The 23831-nt window shown below is 35.7% G+C and overlaps 3 gene segments (V, D, J or C); all 3 read left to right on the top strand.

The window, feature by feature from the left end:
* The first annotated feature begins 4796 nt into the window (after window positions 1–4796).
* On the top strand, window positions 4797–5274 carry LOC113071739 (immunoglobulin heavy variable 1-46-like). The segment is given in 2 exon segments: window positions 4797–4845; window positions 4940–5274. Coding segments are annotated over 2 exon segments (363 nt in total).
* A 980-nt stretch (window positions 5275–6254) lies between these two features.
* Window positions 6255–6771, top strand: LOC113071740 (Ig heavy chain V region 914-like). The segment is given in 2 exon segments: window positions 6255–6354; window positions 6440–6771. Coding segments are annotated over 2 exon segments (372 nt in total).
* A 6636-nt stretch (window positions 6772–13407) lies between these two features.
* Window positions 13408–14015, top strand: LOC113071738 (Ig heavy chain V region PJ14-like). The segment is given in 2 exon segments: window positions 13408–13493; window positions 13620–14015. Coding segments are annotated over 2 exon segments (366 nt in total).
* The last annotated feature ends 9816 nt before the right edge of the window (window positions 14016–23831 follow it).

The raw sequence follows: 23831 nt of genomic DNA, 5'->3' as shown, positions 1-23831 counted from the left end.
CTTAACAAATGCATGAATACAATCACGCATACATGGGTAAACTGGAAGTGAAATTAAGAGTGAATCAAGGAAACCAAAATGGAAACAGGGGAATGAACTATAAAAAGGTCAGTTAAGCACCTGCAAAAACCATCAGCACCTTGTTAACAAGGGGCCCAACGCTCATGCTAAACCTCTGCTTGTGTGTGGAATGTATAGAATGCTTCCCCTAAAATTCAAGATTTCAATTAAGCAATATCACACAAGTGCTCTTTTTGTCCTGAATAGCACAAGTGCAAATGTGATATTGATTTTATACAACAGTTCAGAGTCTCCATGGCAGATTATAAAGATCCAGCTACAAACACTGGATCCTTTATATATATATGTGTGTGTGTGTGTGTGTGTGTGTGTGTGTGTGTGTGTGTGTGTGTGTGTGCGTGTGTGTGTGTGTGTGTGTGTATATATATATATAGAGGTGTGACCTCGGCATCCCGGCGTAATTTGTCTATCCAAGCCTCTGACCATCATGGCCTTCTAACAATCCCCATATGTAGTCTTTCAGATATTATTTTGCTTAAATATATTGGTGCAGGATGGTCACAAGAGTGCACACTTTCGACCAAAAAACAAACAAACAAAATAACCTTTTTATGCAGCGCCCCCCAGTTATTTTGCGCCCTAGCCAACTGTCACCAATGCCAGGGGCCGGCCCTAAACAAAACGTTCTTCTCTCAAGCTTGGCACAATTTGTTCACTTGCTGATATACATAAAATTATTTAATAAATATGCCTACCTATTTAGAATAGGCACTTAATTAATATAACTATTATGCTAAATAATAAAATAATGAGAATACACTGACCAGTATCTGTTTATATATATATATATATATATATATACAGAAAGGTACTGTGTTATTTCACCAGTCAGTCATGGAAGTCTGGTGTTGATGAGCTTCTGGAAAGATTCATTCCAGGAGAGAAGACAGTTATAAAGATTTGAGTGCACAGGTTTGAGCATGCACATCTGAGCACACATCCTGTTTTGTGCATTATATACTGTTAGATGTGTTTTGTCCATGTTTCATATGTTGTATAATTATATCACTAGGTAACAAAGATACATTAACACATACCTGAACAAAAATAAACAGATGAAGTAATATAACTCTTCTCATTGAAATATAAGTGAAGAATTTTTTCTTTGTCTACTGTAGTAATGCTCAGATGCAAATAATTTTGTGAGAAGGGTCAGTGTCTCCCAGACTCCTCAAAGGCTTTGTTAAAAGCTGAACTTTCAAGTGCGTGTGTCCAGTGACTAAAACATCTGCAGTGTAACCTATCACTGTTTTGGACATAATGTATGGACTCCTACTAATGATTATTTCATGTGAGAAATTTAAATTTGTTCTGAGTATTATCATAGTTTCACTCTTCTAAATCATCTAACATGATTTGTTCCATGTTTTTCAGCTGTTAGTGGTCAGTCTTTGACCTCCTCAGATTCTGTGGTGAAAAAGCCTGGAGAATCAGTGACTCTGTCCTGCACTGTGTCTGGATTCTCAATGAGCAGCTACTGGATGCACTGGATCCGTCAGAAACCAGGGAAAGCACTGGAGTGGATTGGATTTATAGACACTGGCTCAAGTCTGTATATTATGCTCAGTCTCTACAGGGACAGTTCTCCATCACCAAAGACACCAGCAACCATCATGTTAATTCTCTGAGTGTTTTAGTAATCTAGGACTTTGTAAACTTCTTTAAATCAAGAGAACTTGTAATAATTTTGAATTCATGCTAGAATAAAACAATCACCAATTTCATTTAATTTGAGCTCTACATTCCACTGTGTGAACCTTTACACTCAGCAAGTTAAATGTTCAGCACATCAGTATCTTTGAATGATGATCTTTCAAACAGGTTTTCAGTCTAACCAGTGCATAATCAATGATGACAGAAGTGAAGAAGCTTTAGGAAAAGCTATAGAAATATTTTTGCAAAAATTCTGAATTGTCAACTGATAATGAGCATAGTTTAGTTTAATTTTCACTGTGCAGTATTCTCTTCCCGCTTGTCCATGTAGCCTTGTTAGTTTCCTTGGTTGTAAATTATTTCCATTAATTGTCTGTATTTAAGTCCTCAGATTCTTTCATGGTTGTGTTTAAATGATTTCCTGTATCTTTTCAAAAGTGTTATTGAAGACTGTTAGTTTAATTATCTCCTTTGTCTACCATATCATTACAGCCAGTGTTGGGGAAAGTTACTTTTAACAGTAATGCATTACAATATTGTGTAACTCCTTAAAAAAGTAGGCCTTACTAATTACATTATTTACTTTTTATGGAAAATAGTGAGTTACGTTACTTTTGAGTTACATTTTAAATCTGTACAGGGCTTGCATGTTTGTTTTTAATATAAAAAAGGTGTTATTTTGCAAATGTAAAAAACCTTTCAAAATGAGTGAAATGAATATGCCTCAGGCAGAAGGAAATTTAATTAATGTCTTTACAGTGTGAAATTGCGTGAACAATATGACGCAGGAGAAAAAAGTTAAACAGTCTTCAGCAATAACAAAAATGAACACAAATGAGTTGTTAGTATGGCTGAATTGAATCATTGAAGGTCAGTAGCAAAGACTTAAAATGGGTTAATAAAATGGGATTAATTGCATGAATAAAAATTGTCTTGTTTAACATATTTAATTTTTGCACGTTTGTATAATATTTATATAACATATTACACGTTTTTATTGATCTTGAGGAATACTGAATATGTTTTTATGCAAGTAAGATGAGTAAAATGTTCATATTTAGTCTAGAACTAGAGTAAAATCACAGTGCACACAACGCCTCTGCACTTACAATTTCTCTCAATGAGAGCTGTCCGTCTAGATATGGGAAACAAAGTAACTGGAGTTGATTATCTGAAAAAGCAACTCAGATATTTCCTTTTAAATTAAAATGTAAAGCGTTACTTTACTAGTTACTTAAAAAAAGTAATCTGATTATGTAACTTGTGTTACTAATGTGTTATCCAACACTGTTTACAGCCAGTGCTATGTCTCTGAATTAGAACATGTAAACATCAACAACAACAAAAAAGTAAATTAAAAGGCAGACATGGTTACAGTGCTTCATAAGGTCACAGAAGATGCACCCTATGCAAACTTACTTCTCCTCATCCTCTGTATAAAGCCTCCAATCTATTCATCTCCAGAAACAAAACTTGCTTCAACTTCCTCTTTTCTTATTATGACCATGGATATTTTGCCTAAATTGGGTTTTATCTTCATGTTTGCTCTCACAGAATGTAAGATTGTCTTGAAAACCTGTTGATAATCAGACTTATAAATGTGCACTATTGTAAATGTTAATGTTGAACTGTTTGTTTTTCAGTCTGTTGGTGTCAAACACTGACTGAGTCTGAGTCAGTGGTCATTAAACCTGGAGGATCTCACAGACTCATCTGTACATTCTCTGGATTCAGTAGTGACCCGTACTTAGATTGGATCAGACAGACTGCAGGAGGAGGTCTGGAGTGGCTGGCGTACATCTATAGTGATGGTAGTAGTTATATATTCTACTCTCAGTCTGTTCAGGGATGCTTCACCATCTCCAGAGACAACAGCAATAAACAGATATATCTGCAGGTTAATAATATAAAGGATGAAGGCACTGCTGTATATTATTGTGCAAGAGAGACACAGTGATGAATACAGCTACAGCACTGCACAAAATCTGAAAACAACCATATAAACAGCTCACTACATAAAACTTCAGAGAATAAATAATTTAAGCTAATTAGATTTTTGCTTAAACAATGCTATTAAATATCTGCAGGAGACTTTGCATGGAGGCAGGATTCATATGTACTAATTTAATGATACATTTAGTGAAGCTCAGCTGGTCATTACTTTTGTTGAGAGCAACATGAAATACAACAGAAATACAAGGTGATTATTATTATCTTAGGTGCAATTTTGCTATTGACAATACAGTGTAGGGTCAAGGTTTGAGACTGAATCCCCTTTTACAAAGGACTCTCTCTGTTCCCTTCTTACAGCACACTCTCTCTCTCCTGCACATGCTCAAACTCTTAAAGGGGACATCTGGTGTAACTGCATCATAGTGAAAACTTAAAGGGAAAAATAAAAACTGGGCTATTCCTGCCCTGGTTACAAATTAATCCGATTTTTTTTTTTTTTTTTTAAGCACACACTAGCAGTCTTTCTACATTTATATTTTGAGGACCCAATAAAGCAACACAATTACTTGTGGATTTCACTTAATTCACTTAATTATCACTTAATTATCAGTAAGATACTTAATATACTAACATTGTCACTAGCACACAGCATTTTCTATATTTTATATAAATTTTTACTACCTCTATTGCTGCTATGTAAATACCCTGTATAACCTGTTTGCAAATTCTTCTCTTGTACATTCCTGCATTCATTTTCAATATCATATTTAATTATTTTTCTTGTGTTTGTATTCTTTAATAATTGCACTGTCCATGGAGTGCACCTGGCATTTCACTGCTTGTCATATGCTCTCCATATAACCATGTATGTGACAAATCAAAATCTTGAATCAAAAAAAAATTGCAGATTACTTGTAATTCTTCAAAAGCACCATTTCGGTAACACCACCTCACATTTCCACCCACATCTTACTTCAGCACTTTATATACAGCCCAAAAATGTTGCATATGCAAATTCACTCTCCATTTCACCTGTATATAAACACAATCATCAAACATAACATTATAATTTAAATACACCCCTATAGTGAGAAGGCTTTTTAACGATGATGTCAAAAAGCATTTATCTGCTCATTATTATAGTGATTTTAACTCAAGGTAAGTTTAACATTTTCCTTTTTTCTAGCCAATAGCATTCAATACACTAATGGATGCTCTACATCAATGTAATTTATATATTTTTATTCCACAGGTATCAGTGGTGATGAAATCCGGTTGGATCAGTCATCTGCTCAGATAAAGAGACCTGGAGAAACAGTGAAGATCTTGTGTAAAATATCTGGTTTTACAATGACAAGCTACTACATGAACTGGATACGACAGAAACCAGGGAAAGCTCTGGAGTGGATTGGGAGAGTTAACTCTGGTAGTGTTGATTATGCAGATACAATGAAAAATCACTTCACATTGAGTGAGGACGTGTCTCAAAGTACACAGTATCTTGAAGCCAAGAGTCTGAGAGAAGAGGACACTGCTGTTTATTACTGTGCTCGACAGACACACTGACTCCATCTGATGAAGCAGCTCTACAAGAACTGACAGTAATGTGAAACTGAGAAGATTGCAATTAGCTTGATACCTCAATCCACATGAACATTATAACACTGCAAATTTAATCTTGATTGCAATAAAAATGTGAACATTTTAGCTTTCTGCCTACAAATTTGGATAGTACTTTTATTTCTTTATTATTCTATTCTCCTATTTCTAAAATTTTATAAATTGTTTCTGGAATAGCAGATGTGATTCTAACCTAAATACAATTATATTTTCATTGCATGGAAAAACCTGAATTTTTATTTTTGGGTGAACTATATTGTTAATTGTGTATGTATGCATGTGTGTTTAATTTTAAAATCAAAAAGTGGAATAATGCGTTCAAATTAGAAATATGCAAATACTCTTTGCTTTGATGACTGAAGGGACACTTAAAAGTGAATTTAAACTCCCTTGTCCTCTCTGTCCCACTCCAACCTCCTAAAGGATTTTTACCGAGGCATTAAAATACCAAATCCATCCAAGCACCAGTCCTCCAAAACCACTGTTAACAGACAAACTAACAAAAACACCAATCATAAAAACATCTAAAATTTACTGCACCCACATCAATGACAGTAACAGCCTGATTTCTTCATTAGTATGCAAGATTTAGCTTTAGATTACAGCATTGCTGCGAAATAACAAAAGAGCACATTGTTTTATCTAAGTTATCTGAATAGATGTTTAAGTTGATTTGATGAGTTAATGCTTGGACTTTAAATGTATTTTCGTAAACATATTGTACACTAAAATGTTGGCAAACCCCTGCACTGCCCTAAAAAGAAAATAAATGTGAATAATATATTATACCAATCAGAACAATAAAAATAATTCAAATTCTCAGTTCCAGTGTTGCCAGAGTTACCTTGTTTTTCAGAATATATGCAAATGTAATGATGTATTAGGGAGGGTCAATGTTACTTAAACTTTAGAAAGACTTGTGCTATAAAACAAAAGTCTCAGTTAGTGTTTGTGTCCAGCTGCAGTGAAGATAAATATTTTACTCTACAGTTCATAGTTACGGGGTGATGATGGAAGTGCATTTAGTTCTGCTGTTGATCATTTCATGTGAGAAACTCTTAATGTTTTCTGAATTGTTGAGGACATCCCACTCTTCTAAATCATCTAACATTATTTATTTAATCTTTTTCAGCTGTTAGTGGTCAGTCTTTGACCTCCTCAGATTCTGTTGTGAAAAAGCCTGGAGAATCAGTGACTCTGTCCTGCACTGTTTCTGGATTCTCAATGAGCAGCTACTGGATGCACTGGATCCGTCAGAAACCAGGGAAAGCACTGGAGTGGATTGGATTTATAGACGGTGGTTCAAGTGCATATTATGCTCAGTCTCTACAGGGACAGTTCTCCATCACCACAGACACCAGCAAAAACATGCTGCATTTAGAGGTGAAAAGCCTGAAGACTGAAGACACAGCTGTTTATTACTCTGCTAGAGACTCACAATCACACAAAAGACTGCAGGACTGAACAAAAATGATTCATGCATCACATCACAAAAGCAATTCTACTGAAAACATCCTCAAAATATAATTTATTTTTAGATGTCATTCAACACACATAAGCAGTTCTTTGGTAGCTTTTTAAAATAATGGTCCATAGTTAACAGGAAACTATGCAGGAAAAAGTGCAGGACAAATGAGTTCAGAAACACTTCAGCTACTATTAACTATTATGGAAACAAGAATAACTAATCATTAAGTAATAACGAATTTAGGATTTCGATTACAGATTTACAGGGTTTCGTGATTAATTAATCAAATGAATTGCAAATGAATTTGGTTGTGATAAGATCATGTAAAGGGTTTTTAGGCTACAATGTACTAACATAAAGTATGGACTGCATAAAAGATAATTTGATAAATATTTCAGTATTTTTTGTTCAGGTAATGAAAGTTACTAGTGACCAAAACAGCTTATTTACCAACAGTAGGCTATTCAAAATACATTATTTCATGTTGCGCAAAAGAAAGTAAGTCATTCAGGTTAATAACAGCATGAGGGCGAGTAAACGATGACAGAATATGTTTATTTATTGATTTATTTTTGGTAAACTTTCGCTTTAATGTTCGTTTGTTTGTTTGTTTAAATAAATGTGATCAAAAGAATAAACTAAACCTTCCAGCAGGTGGCGGTAAATTACTTTCTGAGTCGATTCATTAAAAGGGCTTTCATTCAGGAATTCTGTAAAGGGTTATTCGTGACAAAAACAGCACTGGTGTGATATTGCTCTGGCTGCTCGTGTGATATCGCTTATCATGATATAAATGCGAATCAAAAACTCATACATGTGCATTTTTGCCCCAATATCTTGAATTTTAAGGCATGGAGTTGTTGCCCTTCATATATTTTGTTAACAGGTCTGGGGGTAGGGCAAGTGTTAACTGTGCGTTAAATTATTATTATTATTATTATTATTATTATTATTTATAACTAGTTAATTGAGTTAACCCTTAAACTGCCAGCCCTAATATAAATATATAAAATAAAGTGACAGGAATTAAATATTTTTTATTTTATTTTTTAATTTTTTTTTTAAATAAAAGTGTAAAAAATGACAACTATTGTTCACACACAAGATAAGCAAGATAAGGTAATGCTTGGGGTTTTATTTATATTTTTTTTGTCTGACTTTCTTTGTACTAATGTAAAATGTGCATGTTTTCCATGTCTCTTTAATCAAACACACCTGATTCAGATCATCAGTTCATTAGTAGATATGAATTGGGTGCGTCAGACAAAGGAGAGATGTAAATATGTGGGGTGTTGGGGGGCCTCCAGGAACTTGGTTAGGAACCACTGAGCTGGGGGATGGACAATGTAAATTAATTGTACCCTCTGTCTTATAAACCCTCCATATTTAACTCCTCAGAATTTTGTCAGTGAGATTTTTGAACAAAAACTGCTGCAAAAATGGTTCTCAGAATTACATGTTTAATAAGCATAATAGTATTTATGCAAGGTAAGTATGATTTAGGAATACATCTTTATACTTCTTTACTACTGACTGATGTAGACAACAGTCTGACTTTTATTTTAACAGAGTGCCAAGGTCAAACACTGACTGAGTCTGAGTCAGTCGTTATCAAACCAGGGAACAATCATAAACTGACCTGTACCTTCTCTGGGATTGATGTTGGAGATGCAGTTATTTCATGGATAAGACAAGCTGAAGGGAAAGCACTCGAGTGGATCTCACATATTTCTGCTCCAAGTGGCAGCACCAAATATTACTCTAAAACTGTTGAAGGACGATTCACCATCTCCAGAGACAACAGTAAAATGCAGGTGTATCTGCACATGACAAATCTGCAGACTGAAGACACTGCCGTTTATTACTGTGCTCGAAAAACACAGTAACACAAGAGACTTCTGTGCAGTACATAAACTTGATGTGCTTTGGAGAATTATACACTTTTCATGCCAGACTTTATAAAAACATTTCAGACACTAATCTGAAAAACCTGCCCATCTCTCATTCTTAAATATATTAAAGCATGTAGAAATACTCAACCATCTCATCAAGGTTTAAACTCAAAAAATGTTGAGAATTTGAATATCAATGTCTTTATTTGTAACTTAATTAAAAAATAGCAAACTTTCTTATATTCTAGATTCAGTGCACACAAACTTAAATATTTCAGTATTTATTTGTTTTAATTCTGATGGTTACAACTTACAGCTTAAGAAAATAAAAAAAATCAGTATCTAAAAAATAAAAAAAATATATTTTGAGCTTGATTAGTTTGATTAATCTTGAGTATAAATACAGGGTACCTCCTGGGCCATACCACAATTATGGGAAAGATTACTGACTTGTCCAGAAGACGATCATCAACACCCTCCACAAGGAAGGTAAGCCACTGAAGGTCATTTGTTGTTCATAGAGGAATGTATTGAAATATATTCATAGATAGTTGACTGAAAGGAAAAGGTGTGGTAGGAAATGGTGCACAAGCGGCTGGGATTGTCAGGACGATTGTCAGGAAAATCTGATTCAAAAACTTGGGAGAGCTTCACAAGGAGTGGACTGAAGACAGAGTCAGCACATTAATTGTCACCACACTCAGACATCTTCAGGAAAAGGGCTACAGCAGTCACATTCCTAGAACCAAGTCACTCCTGAACCAGAGAATAACGTCTGAAGCATTCCACCTGGAGTAAGGAGAAAAAGAACTGGACTGTTGCTCAATGGTCCACAGTCCTCTTTTCAAATGAAAGTAAATGTAGCATTTCATTTGGAAATTAACATCTGGAGTCTGGAGGAAGACTGGAGAGTCACAGAATCCAAAGTCCAGTGTGAAGTTTCTGAAGTCAGAGATGATTTGGGTGCCGTGATTTCTGCTGGTGTTGCTCCATTGTGTTTTATTAAGTCCAGAGTCAATGCAACCATCTACCATGCAGGAGATTTTTGGGAGCACTTCTATCTTCCATCTGCTGACAAGCTTTGTGGAGATGCTGATTTCCTCTTCCAGCAGGAAGTTAGCATCTCCCCAATGTGCCAAAACCACTTCCAAGGGGTTTGCTGACCATGATACTACTGAGCTTGATTGGCCAGCCAACTCACCTGACCTGAGCCTCACAGAGAATCTATGGGGTATTGTGAAGAGGAAGAAAAGTAACATCTGACAAACAATACAGAGGAGCTGAAGGCCACTATCAAATCAACCTGGGCTTCAATAATGCCTCAGCAGTGCCACAGACTGATCGCCTTCATGCCACGCCACACTGAAGCCCCAACCAAGTATTGAGTGCATAAATAAACCTACTTTGGATTTAAATTGTTCTTTTTATTTAAAAGTTTCCTACGTTTTATTTTTCTAAGCTGTAAGTCACCATCAGAATTAAACCAAAAAAACTCTTAAAATATTTCAGTCTGTGTGCAATGAATCTGGAATATAAGGAAGCTTACTTTTTTTAATTAAATTACAAAAAAATAAAAGAACTTTTCCATGACATTCAAATTTTTTGAGATGCACCTGTATATGATCACTACAGGCACAATTGAGGCAGCTACCAGCTCCTCGTAGGACCCCGGGGTCAGGAGTCATAGCAATACACACACAGAGAACATAAACGTCAGTGGCAGCAACATCGTCGTGTTTTTGACAACAAACAGCATGTAGTAAGAAGGTGGGTACAAAGTAATGGTTAGATTATTGTGCTTCAGCCTGCATCTGCCCTGACCCGATTCTTTAGGCTTTAGGATTCTTTTAGATTACTCATCCATTACCTGATCAGAACCTCACAGTCTTAAAGTCTCTCCAACAATGCCGTCTATTATTGTGCTCGAGAAACACAATAACACAAGAGGCTTCTGTGCAGTACATAAACTTAATGTGCTTTGGAAAAACCAAACACTGTTCATGCCGCACGTTATCAAAAACAGTTCAGATGGTAATTTGAAAAACCTGCCCATCTTTCATTCTTCAATATATTAAAGCATGTAGAAATACTCAACCATCTCATCACGGTTCATCCCAAAAAATTTTACTCCAACTGTGAATAAAGGAACTCTGTTTACTTTGTGTGTGAATCAGGAACACAAGAAAGACACAAGTGTAATAAAATAGATTTTATTAACATAAGATAGACAAGAGTAATCAACAACTACTAAATTAATACCATAAATGAAATAGAAATAAAGTGCATAAGATGCATACCATATCCATAAGTTGCATAAAGTGCATAAGATGTATTTCTTTCCACTACATCATCTATCATAGCCTAGTAAATAATAAGTAACAAAATACATTTAAAGGCAGACATGGTAACAAAGGTTAATAAGGGCACAGAAATGTAAATGTACCTTTAGAGGGCACCCTATGAAAACCTACTTCTATTTGTCTTCTTCAAAAGTCTCCAAGCTATTCATCTCCAGACACAAAACTTTGATGCTTCAACTTGTTTTTTTCATAACATGACGATTCTGCCCTCACAGAATGTAAGATTGTATTGAAAATCTGTTGATAATCAGACTTATTCATGTGCACTGTTGTAAATGTTAATGTTGAACTGTTTGTTTTTCAGTCTGTTGGTGTCAAACACTGACTGAGTCTGAGTCAGTGGTTATTAAACCTGGAGGATCTCACAGACTCATCTGTACATTCTCTGGATTCAGTAGTGACCCAGACTTATCTTGGATCAGACAGACTGCAGGAGGAGGTCTGGAGTGGCTGGCATACATCTCATCTGGTAGTAGTTATATATACTACTCTCAGTCTGTTCAGGGACGCTTCATCAACTCCAGAAACAACAGCAAGAAACGGATATATCTGCAAATTAATAATATAAAGGATGAAGACACTGCTGAATATTATTGTGCAAGAGAGACACAGTGATGAATACAGCTACAGCACTGTACAAAATAAGATATTTTTATTTGCCTGTATTTACTAAACAACCCACTGAAGGTCAACTTCACAAATTCAATTTTATCTCACAGATCACAAATAACTTAACTTACATATAACTTACATATTACATTAAAACAATTGTAACAAACTATCAATAAACAAATAAAATAAACATTTATGACCAAGTATGCTCTTTATAGGGAGTATTGTAAATGTAAATGTAAAGTAAAAGAAAAGAAAAGAAAAAAATAGAAAAACTACAAGAGTGTTAACATAAGAACAAGAGACACTAAATATTACATTACTGAAATCCATGAAAATCTGCACTAAAGATGGTTTTGAAACACTGAAATGTGTTTTGTAATAATAACTGTGTGTGTTTAGATACCAAACATGTTTATATATTTGTTTTTAATGTATTTGTTTTATTTCTTGCTGGACAGTAAAAAAAAAAAAAAAAAAAAGGTTGTCAAATAAATAGGTCAGTATTTTGAGTGACTGATGGGCATTTTATACTTGATAATTTTACTCTATGCAAAACAGTGTTTCCTCCTCTCAGGGTGTTTTAAATAGAGCTGTTTCTATTGTTTATCTCCCAGTAGAGCAGAGAGAAATCAACACAAATCATGTTCCCGACATATTTACTACTGCTTTTGGCAGCAATGTCCTGTGAGTGTCTTTATCAGCAAGTAATACAGATATGTGGACAGAAATGTATAATTTATTAATGTTATTATCTCTTTGACAGGTGTGGAGTGTAATATTGTCCTGACGCAGACAAACTCTATAGTTCTGCAGCCAGGACACTCACTGACTCTCACATGTGAGGTGTCTGGATACTCTGTTACTGATAATAGCTACGCAACAGCCTGGATACGACATCCTGCAGGAAAAGCTCTGGAGTGGATTGTGCACATATGGGGAGGTGGAAGCATAACAAAAAAAGACTCACTGTCAAACAAGTTCAGCATCTCCAAAAGTGACTCCAGCAACACAGTGACTCTTAAAGGACAAAATCTACAGACTGAAGACACAGCTGTGTATTACTGTGCCAGAAGACCACAACATGAGAAAACAGCACAAGCTCTGTACACAAAACTACTAGAGTCAACATTATATTACATTACATTACATAATATGATATATTACATATTAACATATTACATGTCTGCAAAAGAAAAAAAAATCTAATTCATAATTGAATCACTCATGTATTGATACTTGAAATATGACACTTAACAGGATAGTTAAACTGAAAATTTACAATTTTAAAAATAATTAACTTTTCACCTCCTATCAAATCAAATGACTTTCTTTCTTCAGAGAAACACATAGGTATATACTATTAAAAATATATATTTTTGTTCCTCAGAATAAAAAGTCATACAAGATTAGAATGACATCAGGATTGATTAATGGTCTTTATTGGTTAATGATCCTTTATTGGTGGATGTTGTCCAGTTAAGTCATTTAAGCCATAAAGACAAGCAATTGCAAACATGACAGATGTAAAAAACTTATATGTAATGTAATGCAATTATAGCCTGAATATGTTAGCACTCAGATGTCTCTGTGAATTTCTGAAAATGGCCTATGCAAACCAAAGATGAAAACCCTGAAAGCATTTTAGCTCCCTGAAATTCAAGCTTCAAAATCGTATCCTTATTTAACCCAGATAATGATATGCAAATGTTCACCATGAGAGAATAAGAGTGTTGGTTTCCTCCAGCAGAGGGGCAGTCCACTAACACTCTGATAAAGCTGTGTGGGTTTACTGTCTGATTCAGAAATCAATCATGAGTCAAACTCTATTCATTTTATTTGCCTTTTTGCCATGTGAGTAGATTCATTCAGTCACATCATTGTGAATCTTTTTGTTGCTGTTTGTATTTTTACTAATGTTTATATAGTTAGAAACAGATGAAATGAGATTGACTCTCAGTGTGTTGTTTTCTCTCACAGATGTTTCTGGCATCTCACTGAACTCGTCTCCTGCACAGACTAAAGCTCCTGGTCAGTCGGTGAGGTTATCCTGTCAGATCTCTGGATATGCCCTAACATCCTATGGCACAGCTTGGATCAGGCAACCTCCTGGAAAAGCCTTAGAGTGGATCGGGATCATATGGGGTGATGGGACAATACACTCTGGGAATTCCTTCAAGAGTCGCTTCACTATTTCCAGAGACACGAGCCAAAATGAGCTGTATTTAGACATCAGCAGCCTGCAGACTGAAGACACAGCTGTGTATTACTGTGCAAAGACAGACACAGTGGATCAGTTTGGTTAAAGAAACTGACAAAAACAGATCGGCAGCTCATCAACACACAATTAATGACCAGCTTCAGGATCACTTTCTGACACATTATCACACAAACTGAGTAGTCATACTGTTATAACATTTGATATTACTATTCTGAGTCCCTGAAAAGATTTTGCTCTCTCTCTCTCTACACTTGCACTCATACACGTCATACATCCATGCATTTGCCTTACACTACTGATATTGATTGTTGTTTAAACTGTGTTGGATCCACAATAAATTTATGTTTTGTACCGTCTGTTTGTGGCATGATCTCCTATCGCTTGTTATGGCTCTGAGTTAGTCGTAACAGTAGAGAATATATGCTCTTTTGTGTAACCATGTTTTTAAATTAAGTGTAATAAAATGGTGTCTTTCTCTCTCTCTCTCTCTCTCTCTCTCTCTCTGTCTCATTTTTAACAGGAAGGCCTTGGATAACGTGAGATGCTTCATTTAAAAGATTGTGAAAAACCTGGGTGGAGATTATGGTTTAAGTCACCATTATCTAAGAGAATTGGAGATTTGCAATGGAGGTTTTTACATGGTGCTATTGCAGTGAGTGCTTTTGTTTCTTTATTTAACCCGGATGTTGATCAAAATTGTTCTTTTTGTTCACAAAGGGAATCTGTCATCGATGCATTTATGCAGTGTTCTAGACTGACACCCTTATTTCATGTTTTAAATAACATTTTTTCAATGAAGGTGTTCATTTGTGTTTTTAAATATCAACAGTGTCGCAAGTATTAGTGTCAGTTGTTTAATTTTATATTGGGACATGAAAAAATGGCAATTTATCCTTCTGATTCATCATGGTCACTACAGTGGACAGATATTTGGAAGCCATTTTGAACCATTTAAGATGTAGCATCATTTCCCAAACACCAACTTGAGACCCCCGAAAGTGTTGCCTACAATTCCATTTAATTGTTTTCTTTTTATATTTTTTTTTTTTTGAGATATAGCATAATATATTCAAAATGGCGTTGGGAAAAGGGGATGCACCATGTACATTGAGGAGAAGTGTTAAGTACTTTTACAGGTGCAAAAAATGTTTTCAGTTAAATAGGATGTCAGAAATAGATTCATTCAAGTCAAGTTTATTTCTAGAGCACATTTAAAACAACAGAAGTTGCCCAAAGTTCTGTACATCCCGCATCATAAATCAACAACAACAAAAATAAAATGACATCAAAAAGACAAATCACACAGCTCTCAAACTGAACTAAAAGCCAAGGAAAATAAATGTGTTTTAAGACTAGATTTAAAAGCAGATAGTGTTGGGGTCAGCCTCACAGATGATGGTAAATTATTCCACAGTTTAGGGGCCGTAACTGAGAAGGCCCGATCTCCCCTATGGTTCAACCTTACACTAGGAACAGCCAAGAGCATACAATCTGCCAACCTAAGAGACATAGATTGAACACATTGTTGTATAAGGTCAGAAAGGTAGGTCGGGGCTAGACCATTTAGGGATTTGTAGGCAAACACTAACATTTTAAAATCAATCCTAAACCATACTGGAAGCCAATGAAGGGAAGCCAATATGGGAGAAAAGTTTAAGTAGTTTAGTAGTCTAGCTGCAGCATTCTGCACCAACTGCAGGCGTGAAAGAGATGCCTGGCTGACACCAGCATAGATGGCATTACAATAATCCAATCGAGAGGAGATAAAAACATGTATGACTCTTTCAAAGTCTTTAAATGACAAAAAATGTTTCAATTTAGACAAGGGCCTTAACTGAAATAAAAATGACTTTAACCACAGAATTGATCTGCTTTTCAAGTTTAAAATCACTGTCCATGATTCAGTTTTTAAAAATATTTTTCTTGTACACTTTTTTTTCTGTGGCAAAAACTATATCTGTCCACTACAGTGGACATCATGCTCAAAAGGGTATAATTTTGCCTATGGGCCTATATACTGTATAGTTTCGGCCTGATTTTGTATGTTTTATTGAGCTGATTATGTAATTTAGACTTGAATGGTTTTATTGAACAGAAATATTAAATAGTCTTCAGATATGATTTTTTTGTTTTTTCAGTGTTTACAGTTGAGCTCATCCATGAATGATGCATGATGCATGTGGTACAGAATATATAGCTTAAAATGTCTTCAGCACCAATAAAATAGTATCGTAAAAACAACAGTTACAGTATGTTGGAAATAATGTATTCATTTACATGAAATATATGTATGTGAGGGCAGGCAGCAGATTAATTTTAAAGACCCTCCCTTATTCAAATCATATCTAAAATATATAGTACACTCAGTTCTCCCTGGATTACACATGGATTTTTAAAAGCTTCATCAAACACCAGTAGCATAATTTTTGCATGGAATTTTATTGCTTTGAAGATGAATCTGATTTATTTTTTTCTGCTCGTACTTGTTTCATGTAAGTTGAAATATTTTTACCATTAAAATGATATTATAAAAAGGTTTTGAATGTGAACATTTCACCCAGAATTGTAATTACACAAACATTCTGTCTCTGTTCCAGATGCACACGGTCAGTCACTGACCTCCTCTGGCTCTGAGGTAAAGAAACCCGGGGAATCAGTCACACTGTCATGTGTGGTTTCTGGACTCTCCCTTAGCTATTTGCACTGGATCCGTCAGAAACCAGGGAAAGGTCTGGAGTGGATTGGGCGTATTGACGATGGCACTGGCACTATTTTTGCTCAGTCTCTACAGGGACAGTTCTCCATCACAAAAGACACCAGCAAAAACATGGTGTACTTGGAGATAAAAAGCCTGAAAACTGAAGACACAGCCGTTTACTATTGTGCACGAGAGTCACAGTTAAGCAAAAGACTGCAGTGTTCATCAAAAACCTGCATGCCTGGTGTTTGTGAAGTCAGTCAGACGTGACTTGAACATTCATACATCTGGGGAATTAAAGAGGTGCTCTCTTTATTGATTCTCTGTCAGCTTTACTGGCCACTTTCCCATACAAATTAAATATTACTATTAGCTAAATTATGTTTTAACATGTTTTAAAAACATGACAACTATGGTAATCAACATTTGAAGTGGATCAGAACCTTTCATCAAAGTTATACATGAATTTTGAACATTACCTGTTCTTGTACTTTGATTAACTTTTTTGATCCACTTCAAATGTTGACTCCTGTAATTTAAATAAATACTATCAGAATGTAATGCACTTACTGATGATTTAATGGAGGAGAGGGCTAAGCAGAAATATGGAGCATTATATTTCCGTAATATAACAAATAATCAAACTACTGTAGAAATGTATGATCTCTTGAACACTGATAAACATAAACAGAGTGTGAAAAAAAAGCAGAAAAAAAAGTACACAATAAAAAGTTTTGCCAGGCAGATTGAAGTGTGCTAACATCTAAATAGGTTGGTTTTATTCCAGAAATAAAAAATAAAAAAAATCTATGAATTTATCAACCTTGACTATAGTAGCTTACAGTAACAACAGTGTTCAGTTTTAGACTGGCAACTGAAGCACTGCTAGAGTCGGTGAGAGCTCTGAGATTTAGAGAGTTCAGGTGGTTCACCTCTCTCTTTATATTTCAGCCACTAGATGGCATCCCAAGTATGCAAAGTGTTTCTCATCACAATCTGTTCAGAAACACACATATACCTCCACTCTTCCTGGCACGTCCTGACTTTGACTAGTCCGATGTGTTCCTAGGTCAACATATTTTGTTGACCCTGGAACAACATTTTACTCCAAAAATATATTCTTAACCATATCCCTACACCTAAACCTAACCTTAACCATGAGTAATCCCTAAAATCAGAGGAAATGATAGATGAATGACACTGATGTACAAGCACCAAACACTGATTTTAAGCATAAACTTCACAAAATCTATAAACTGGTTCTTCAAATCTGATTGGTTAATCACAATGTTGTTCCAGGGTCAACAACGATGTTGTCCCAGGAACATGTCTCACTTGGTAAAATCAGGTTAGGCAGGTGCAGGATAGGAGTAAAACAAACACTGAGGGTTTGTCCAAATTCCCACACTTGCTCTTGTATTCTTGTGTTTGGCCTAGGTGGGCATGAAGATCACAAGTGTGTGTAGATCTTTCCATTACCCGATGGGACACACTTGTGTGAAATCAGAGTTCTATTTTGATTTTCAGTACTTTGTATTTTAAAATAAACTTCTAAATATCTGTTCACTAGTCCCAAGAACAGATACACAATTTAATGACAATTTAATGTGGTTCTTCTAATTAAGTGATAAAAAAACAGTTGTAAATGTTGTACAAAATACATGTACTCCAGAAAGGTATTCAAATATGTGGATATATATATATATATATATATATATATATATATATATTAAATGCACTGTTCTCTTGTGTTTAAAAGGCCTGGGACAGTCTTGCACACTTCCTGTTGTGTGCACATGCTCTCAAGTGGTTGAGACCGCAAATGTGGGTAACTGGACAGCCTCAGAAATAAGGTGGCCCTGAAGTTCTGGTCACCCACTGAAGTTAAGAAGGGTTGAACCTGGTCAGTACCTGGAAGACCTCTTGGGAAAACTTTAAAAAAGCGGATTTTACGTTTTTCTCAATTTATTGTTTTCAGATTATGTAACAAAAAGTTGACAAAACTCGAAAATCTCCAACAAAAACAAGCTGAAAATTTGATTGAGAAAGCTTTTTTTTTTTTTTTTTTTTTACTGTGTAGGTTGCTGCTGGTGTTATTGAGGCCAGCAGAGGCTCACCCTGTGATCTGTGTGGGTCCTGGTGCCCCAGTGTAGCTAAAGAACAATAATGCACATTTGATCACATACAACTCCAGTCATAAATTATTTGATGCGTTATTTGAATGCTTGGTGAAAGAGATGTGTTTTTAATCTAGATTTAAACAGAGAGAGTGTGTCTAAGCCCCGAACATTTTCAGGAAGGCTATTCCACAGTTTGCAAGCCAAATTAGAAAAAGCTTTACCTCCTTTAGAGTACTTTGCTATCCAAGTTTTGTGACCTTAGGGAGTATGTTGGATTGCAGCGCAGTATAAGGCTCGTTAGGTACGCAGGAGCTAAACCATTTAGGTCCTTATAGGTTAGTAATAATAATTTGTAACTGATACAGAACTTACAGAATAGGTAGCCAGTGCAGAGACTGTACAATTGGGGTAATCATATTTTCTTGACCTGATAAGTACTCTGCAACAGCTGCATTTCGGGCTACCTGTAGCTTGTTTATTGAAGATGCAGGACAACCACCTAGAAGTGCATTACAATAGTCCAGTCTAGAGGTCATGAATGCATGAACTAGCTTTTCTGCATCAGAAATATTTCTTAGCTTGTCGATGTTTCTAAGATGGAAGAATGCAGCTTTTGTAACATGGGAAATATGGTTTTCAAAAGTTGCTGTTTAATATAACACCCAGATTTTTGACTGTAGAGGAAGTAACAGTACATCCGTCTAGTTGCAAACTGTAGTCTACAAGATTCTATGTACTGTTTTTTGGTCCAATAAGTAATATCTCTTTCTTATCTGAATTTAATAAGAGAAAATTATTGGTCATCCAATATTTTACATTTTAACATACTCTATTAGCTCGGATAATTTTGAAGTTTCATCTGGTCTCGTTGAGATATATAGCTGAGTATCATCAGCATAAGAGTGGAAACTAATCCCATATTTTCTAATAATATTACCAAGGGGCAACATGTATACTGAAAATAGAAGGGGACCTAGGACGGATCCTTGTGGCACTCCATATTTTACTGGTGATAAATGAGATGACTCACCATTTAAATAAACAAAATGGTAGCGATCAGACAGGTAGGATCTAAATCATCTTAGAGCCTGCCCTTGAATACCTGTTTATTTTTGTAATCGATCTATGAGTATGATATGATCTATGGTGTTGAACACAGCAGTAAGATCTATAAAACTAGCAATGAGATTCAGCCTTGATCTGACGCAAGAAGCAGGTCATTTGTAATTTTAACAAGTGCATTTTTTGTGCTATGGTGGGGCCTGAAACCTGACTGAAAATCTTCATACAGATCTTTTTTTTTTTTTGCAGCAGCAGCAGCAGCAGCAAGGAGCACAATTGAGCAGACCCAACTTTTTCTACAATTTTAGACATTTTAGATAGATGGATTTAGTTATTTCGGAATAAAAGTTACTCCACGGGTGGAGGATCTGATTTCTTCCAACTACACGCCCCTGAGAGCTCAAGTAAATTAAAGTTTAAATAGATGGGTGTATATCCCTCTCAACACTATCGGAAGGGTGAACATCATTAAATGAATCTTCCCTACATTTCTATATCTGTTTCAATCAATCCCCCTAACTCCTCCTCCTTCCTTTTTTTCAAATATAAAGAAGACATTTGTTAAAATCATCTGAAACAAGAAACGCTCAAGGCTTCGCTTATCACTTATGTAGGCTACCTTCCATTCGAAAGAGGGGGGCTACAACTCCCTAATCCTTTATAGTATCTTAAGGCAGCCCAGCTGAGAGCCGCATGTTTCTGGTTTGCCAGTCCATCTCATACTACACGGGTTCAGATTGAAATAAAAGGCACAGGAAAATTGAGTCTTGATCACTGATCTATCAGTGGCCTTGATACATATTTATACTCTGACTCTGTAAGTAGACTCAATAGAACTAACCGATTTGCTTAAATCACTATTTCAGTATGGCATGAATCACAAGTTGGTAATGACATCTTGCCTACATGCAATTTTTGCTGTAGGCAAATCAGACACAGGTTTTAAGTTGTGGTGGCAGAAAGGCATTCAAAAAATAGCAGACCTTTATACAGAGAATACAATGATGTGCTTTGAAATTTTAAGGGAAAGACACAAAATCCCCTAGTCATACTTTTTTAAGTTTCTCCAGATCCGTGATTTCATACGATCTAAAACACTCATTCATATCAGCGTCCTCCCTTAAACGTGTAGTATGTAATTTTTGGCCACCAGGGGTCACTCAATCAAAATAATAACATAAGACGTACTTTGATGACGTCGTGAAAGAGCGTAAGGCTCATGGGAGTTGTTGTTCATTGGAACACGCGCCATGTCGCTCCCTATCATTCCTCACTCATTCTAATTTAGTATTTTGACAATCACGTCTTTTCGAACGGAGAGATATAGACGGTTTCAACGGCAACAACATAAACAAACGTTACTGCGCATGAGCGCTTTTGTGGACATAACTTAACTTCCGGTAGACTTCCAAATATAATCAATAACAACAGCAAAGTCCCTCTAGAGTAGATATTTTTTGATAACAAACAAAATGTTTGCTGCGTGGATCAGGCGGACTTAATGAAAATGCAAATTCATTATTTGCCAACAGGAGATGTTTTAAAGCATAGACATAAAGCGCCAGAAATTGAGGTTTCCCCAGTAACAGCTGTAAAGGAAGCAGAGCTGGTACGCTCACACGCTGCTATCAGGCATATAACATGCAAGTCTTCCTTCAGAAATACAGCGATATAAAAACACCTGTCTCGTTTTGATATTTAAATGTAAGGAATTATTATTATTATTAAACGTGCGGTACGTAGTGTTTTGTGCTCTTAGTGCTGTGCTATACGGGAGCGCGCGCTCTTCTTCTTCTCTAGTAAAGAGCGCGCGCTCTTCCGGCAGACGTGCCCTCATGACCCATATAAGGAAATTCCGCTCCATCTAACGTCACACAGAGCCATACTCGAAAAAAACTTTCCGAAACTCGTGACAAACCGGAAGTAGTATTTTTGGAACAGAAATACTCCTTCAAACATACAACTTAATTTTTGAAACTTTGTCCATGTTTAGCATGGGAATCCAACTATTTAACAGTGTAAAAAACTCAGTATGCATGAAATAGCATTTCACCCCCCCCTTTAAAGGTATAAGTGAACTCTGGTGTGGCTCAATTCTAGAGCTAACGTTAGGTTGCTACAATAGATTTTCCAATTAAATTGTTCTTTGAGTGGTATGATTTAATATTGTAAACATGTTTTTTATTCACTTGGATGTGTGAAGATTGTACCCAGTTAACGAGATCTCATGGAACAGTCTTGGTAGAGAATAGTCTAAAATGCTAGGTTGTCTATGCACACGAGAGTTTGTTAGCTAACTATGTTTTTTTGTTTTTTAGTTGAAGTAGTACTTTTCCCTATGCAGGTGTAAATGCCTGATGTTTAATATGTTTATGATGATGTTTAAAGTGCTTTGGTGGCCATGGGTCTGTTGAAAGTGCTATATAGCCTAAATGCAGTCCATTAACCATTTTACATATTTTGTATAGGAGAATGTTAACATTTATATAAGTTTTTTTTTTTTTTTTTTTTTTTGTTACCACACAATTTTTTACAGTCCATCTACCACACACAATTTTCACCTACATTGTTCAATTCCTTTTCTTTTTTTTTAAAGTTATTAATTGGATTTTTGTAAACTCTTATGAATTATAAGGTACTACCGGTATTTCATATGTGTCACTATACTTATTACGTAAACAATCTATTAATACTACCCTCTTCTTTAAGGCAAATCACATTAGTGTGCGTAAAGGGACGGAGCTACCACCAATACAGAAATGCACATAGTGCTGCAGCCGTTAACACTGCCCGCTGTGCAATTCAAACACAGTGGGGTACTGTGGAAACGGAAAACGTGGAGACCTTTGAAGGTTTTATACAGACCCTGAATTTCGTGAGCATTGCCCAGACTGCTAGTTTTAGGGGGCAGGAATGAGGTGTGGTGTGCACAGTGTGCAATAGTTTATTTGGAACTGTTCATGTTTTATTTTTCTCTTGAAATAGGGACTTCCCCCACAACCTTACTGTGGCATCTTCATTCTTCATCTTCATTCAAAATGCAGCAGCTAGAGTCCTTATGAGGTCAAGAAAATATGATCATATTACCCCAATTTTACAGTCTCTGCACTGGCTACCTATTAAGTTCCGTATCAGTTACAAATTATCGTTACTTACCTATAAGGCCCTAAATGGTTTAGCTCCAGCGTACCTAACTAGCCTTATACCACGTTACAACCCATCACGCACCCTAAGGTCACAAAACACTGGACTTTTGGTAGTTCCTAGGATAGCAAAGTCCACTAAAGGAGGTAGAGCTTTCTCACATTTGGCTCCCAAACTCTGGAATAGCCTTCCTGATAATGTTCGGGGTTCAGACACACTCTCTCTGTTTAAATCTAGATTAAAAACACATCTCTTTCGCCAAGCATTCGAATAATGTATCTCTTTAATTGTGAGTGTAGTTGCATCTGTTCAAAGTTGCATTTTTATTCATTAGCTTGGGTTAAACTAATTTTACTTTGTTGGATCAGCAGCTATGCTAATGATGTCTGTATTTTGTTTCTATGTTTCGCCACGGGATTTACATCCCGTGGTAACTAGGATTTACACAAGCTCCAGTCTGGATCCAGAACACCTGAGAAGAGATGATGCTGACCCTCAGAGGACCTCAGATGATGCTAACCTTGAATCAACAAACAGAACTAACAATTATTGCTAAATGTGTGACTGAATCATATCATAACTTAATTAATAATATTGATAGTTCATTGTCTAGCTGACTACGTCTTGTATTATTATTATTATTATTTTTTTTTTTAATCCTGTCAAATGTGCACAAACTACTAGCTACTACTAAATATTGTAGAAACATAATTGTCTGTAAAGTTGCTTTGTAACTATTTATTTTGTAAAAAGCGCTATACAAATAAACTTGAATTGAATTGAATTGAATTCATTCTGATGGTCAGATTTGACAAATTGTACTAATTAGATTGTGTAATTTCAAATAAATATTGCAAAACCATGAAGTGTTTATTTGATCTGGATTGTTTGCTAAATTGTCTGATCATGTGAATCTACGTATATTTTAAAAACAGAAGTGGTTACAT

Source organism: Carassius auratus, unplaced genomic scaffold, assembly GCF_003368295.1.
Source record: "Carassius auratus strain Wakin unplaced genomic scaffold, ASM336829v1 scaf_tig00007968, whole genome shotgun sequence".
Classification (NCBI taxonomy): Eukaryota; Metazoa; Chordata; class Actinopteri; order Cypriniformes; family Cyprinidae; genus Carassius; species Carassius auratus.
Note: the sequence above shows the minus strand (reverse complement) of the source record. Positions and strands in the feature narration are given on the sequence as shown.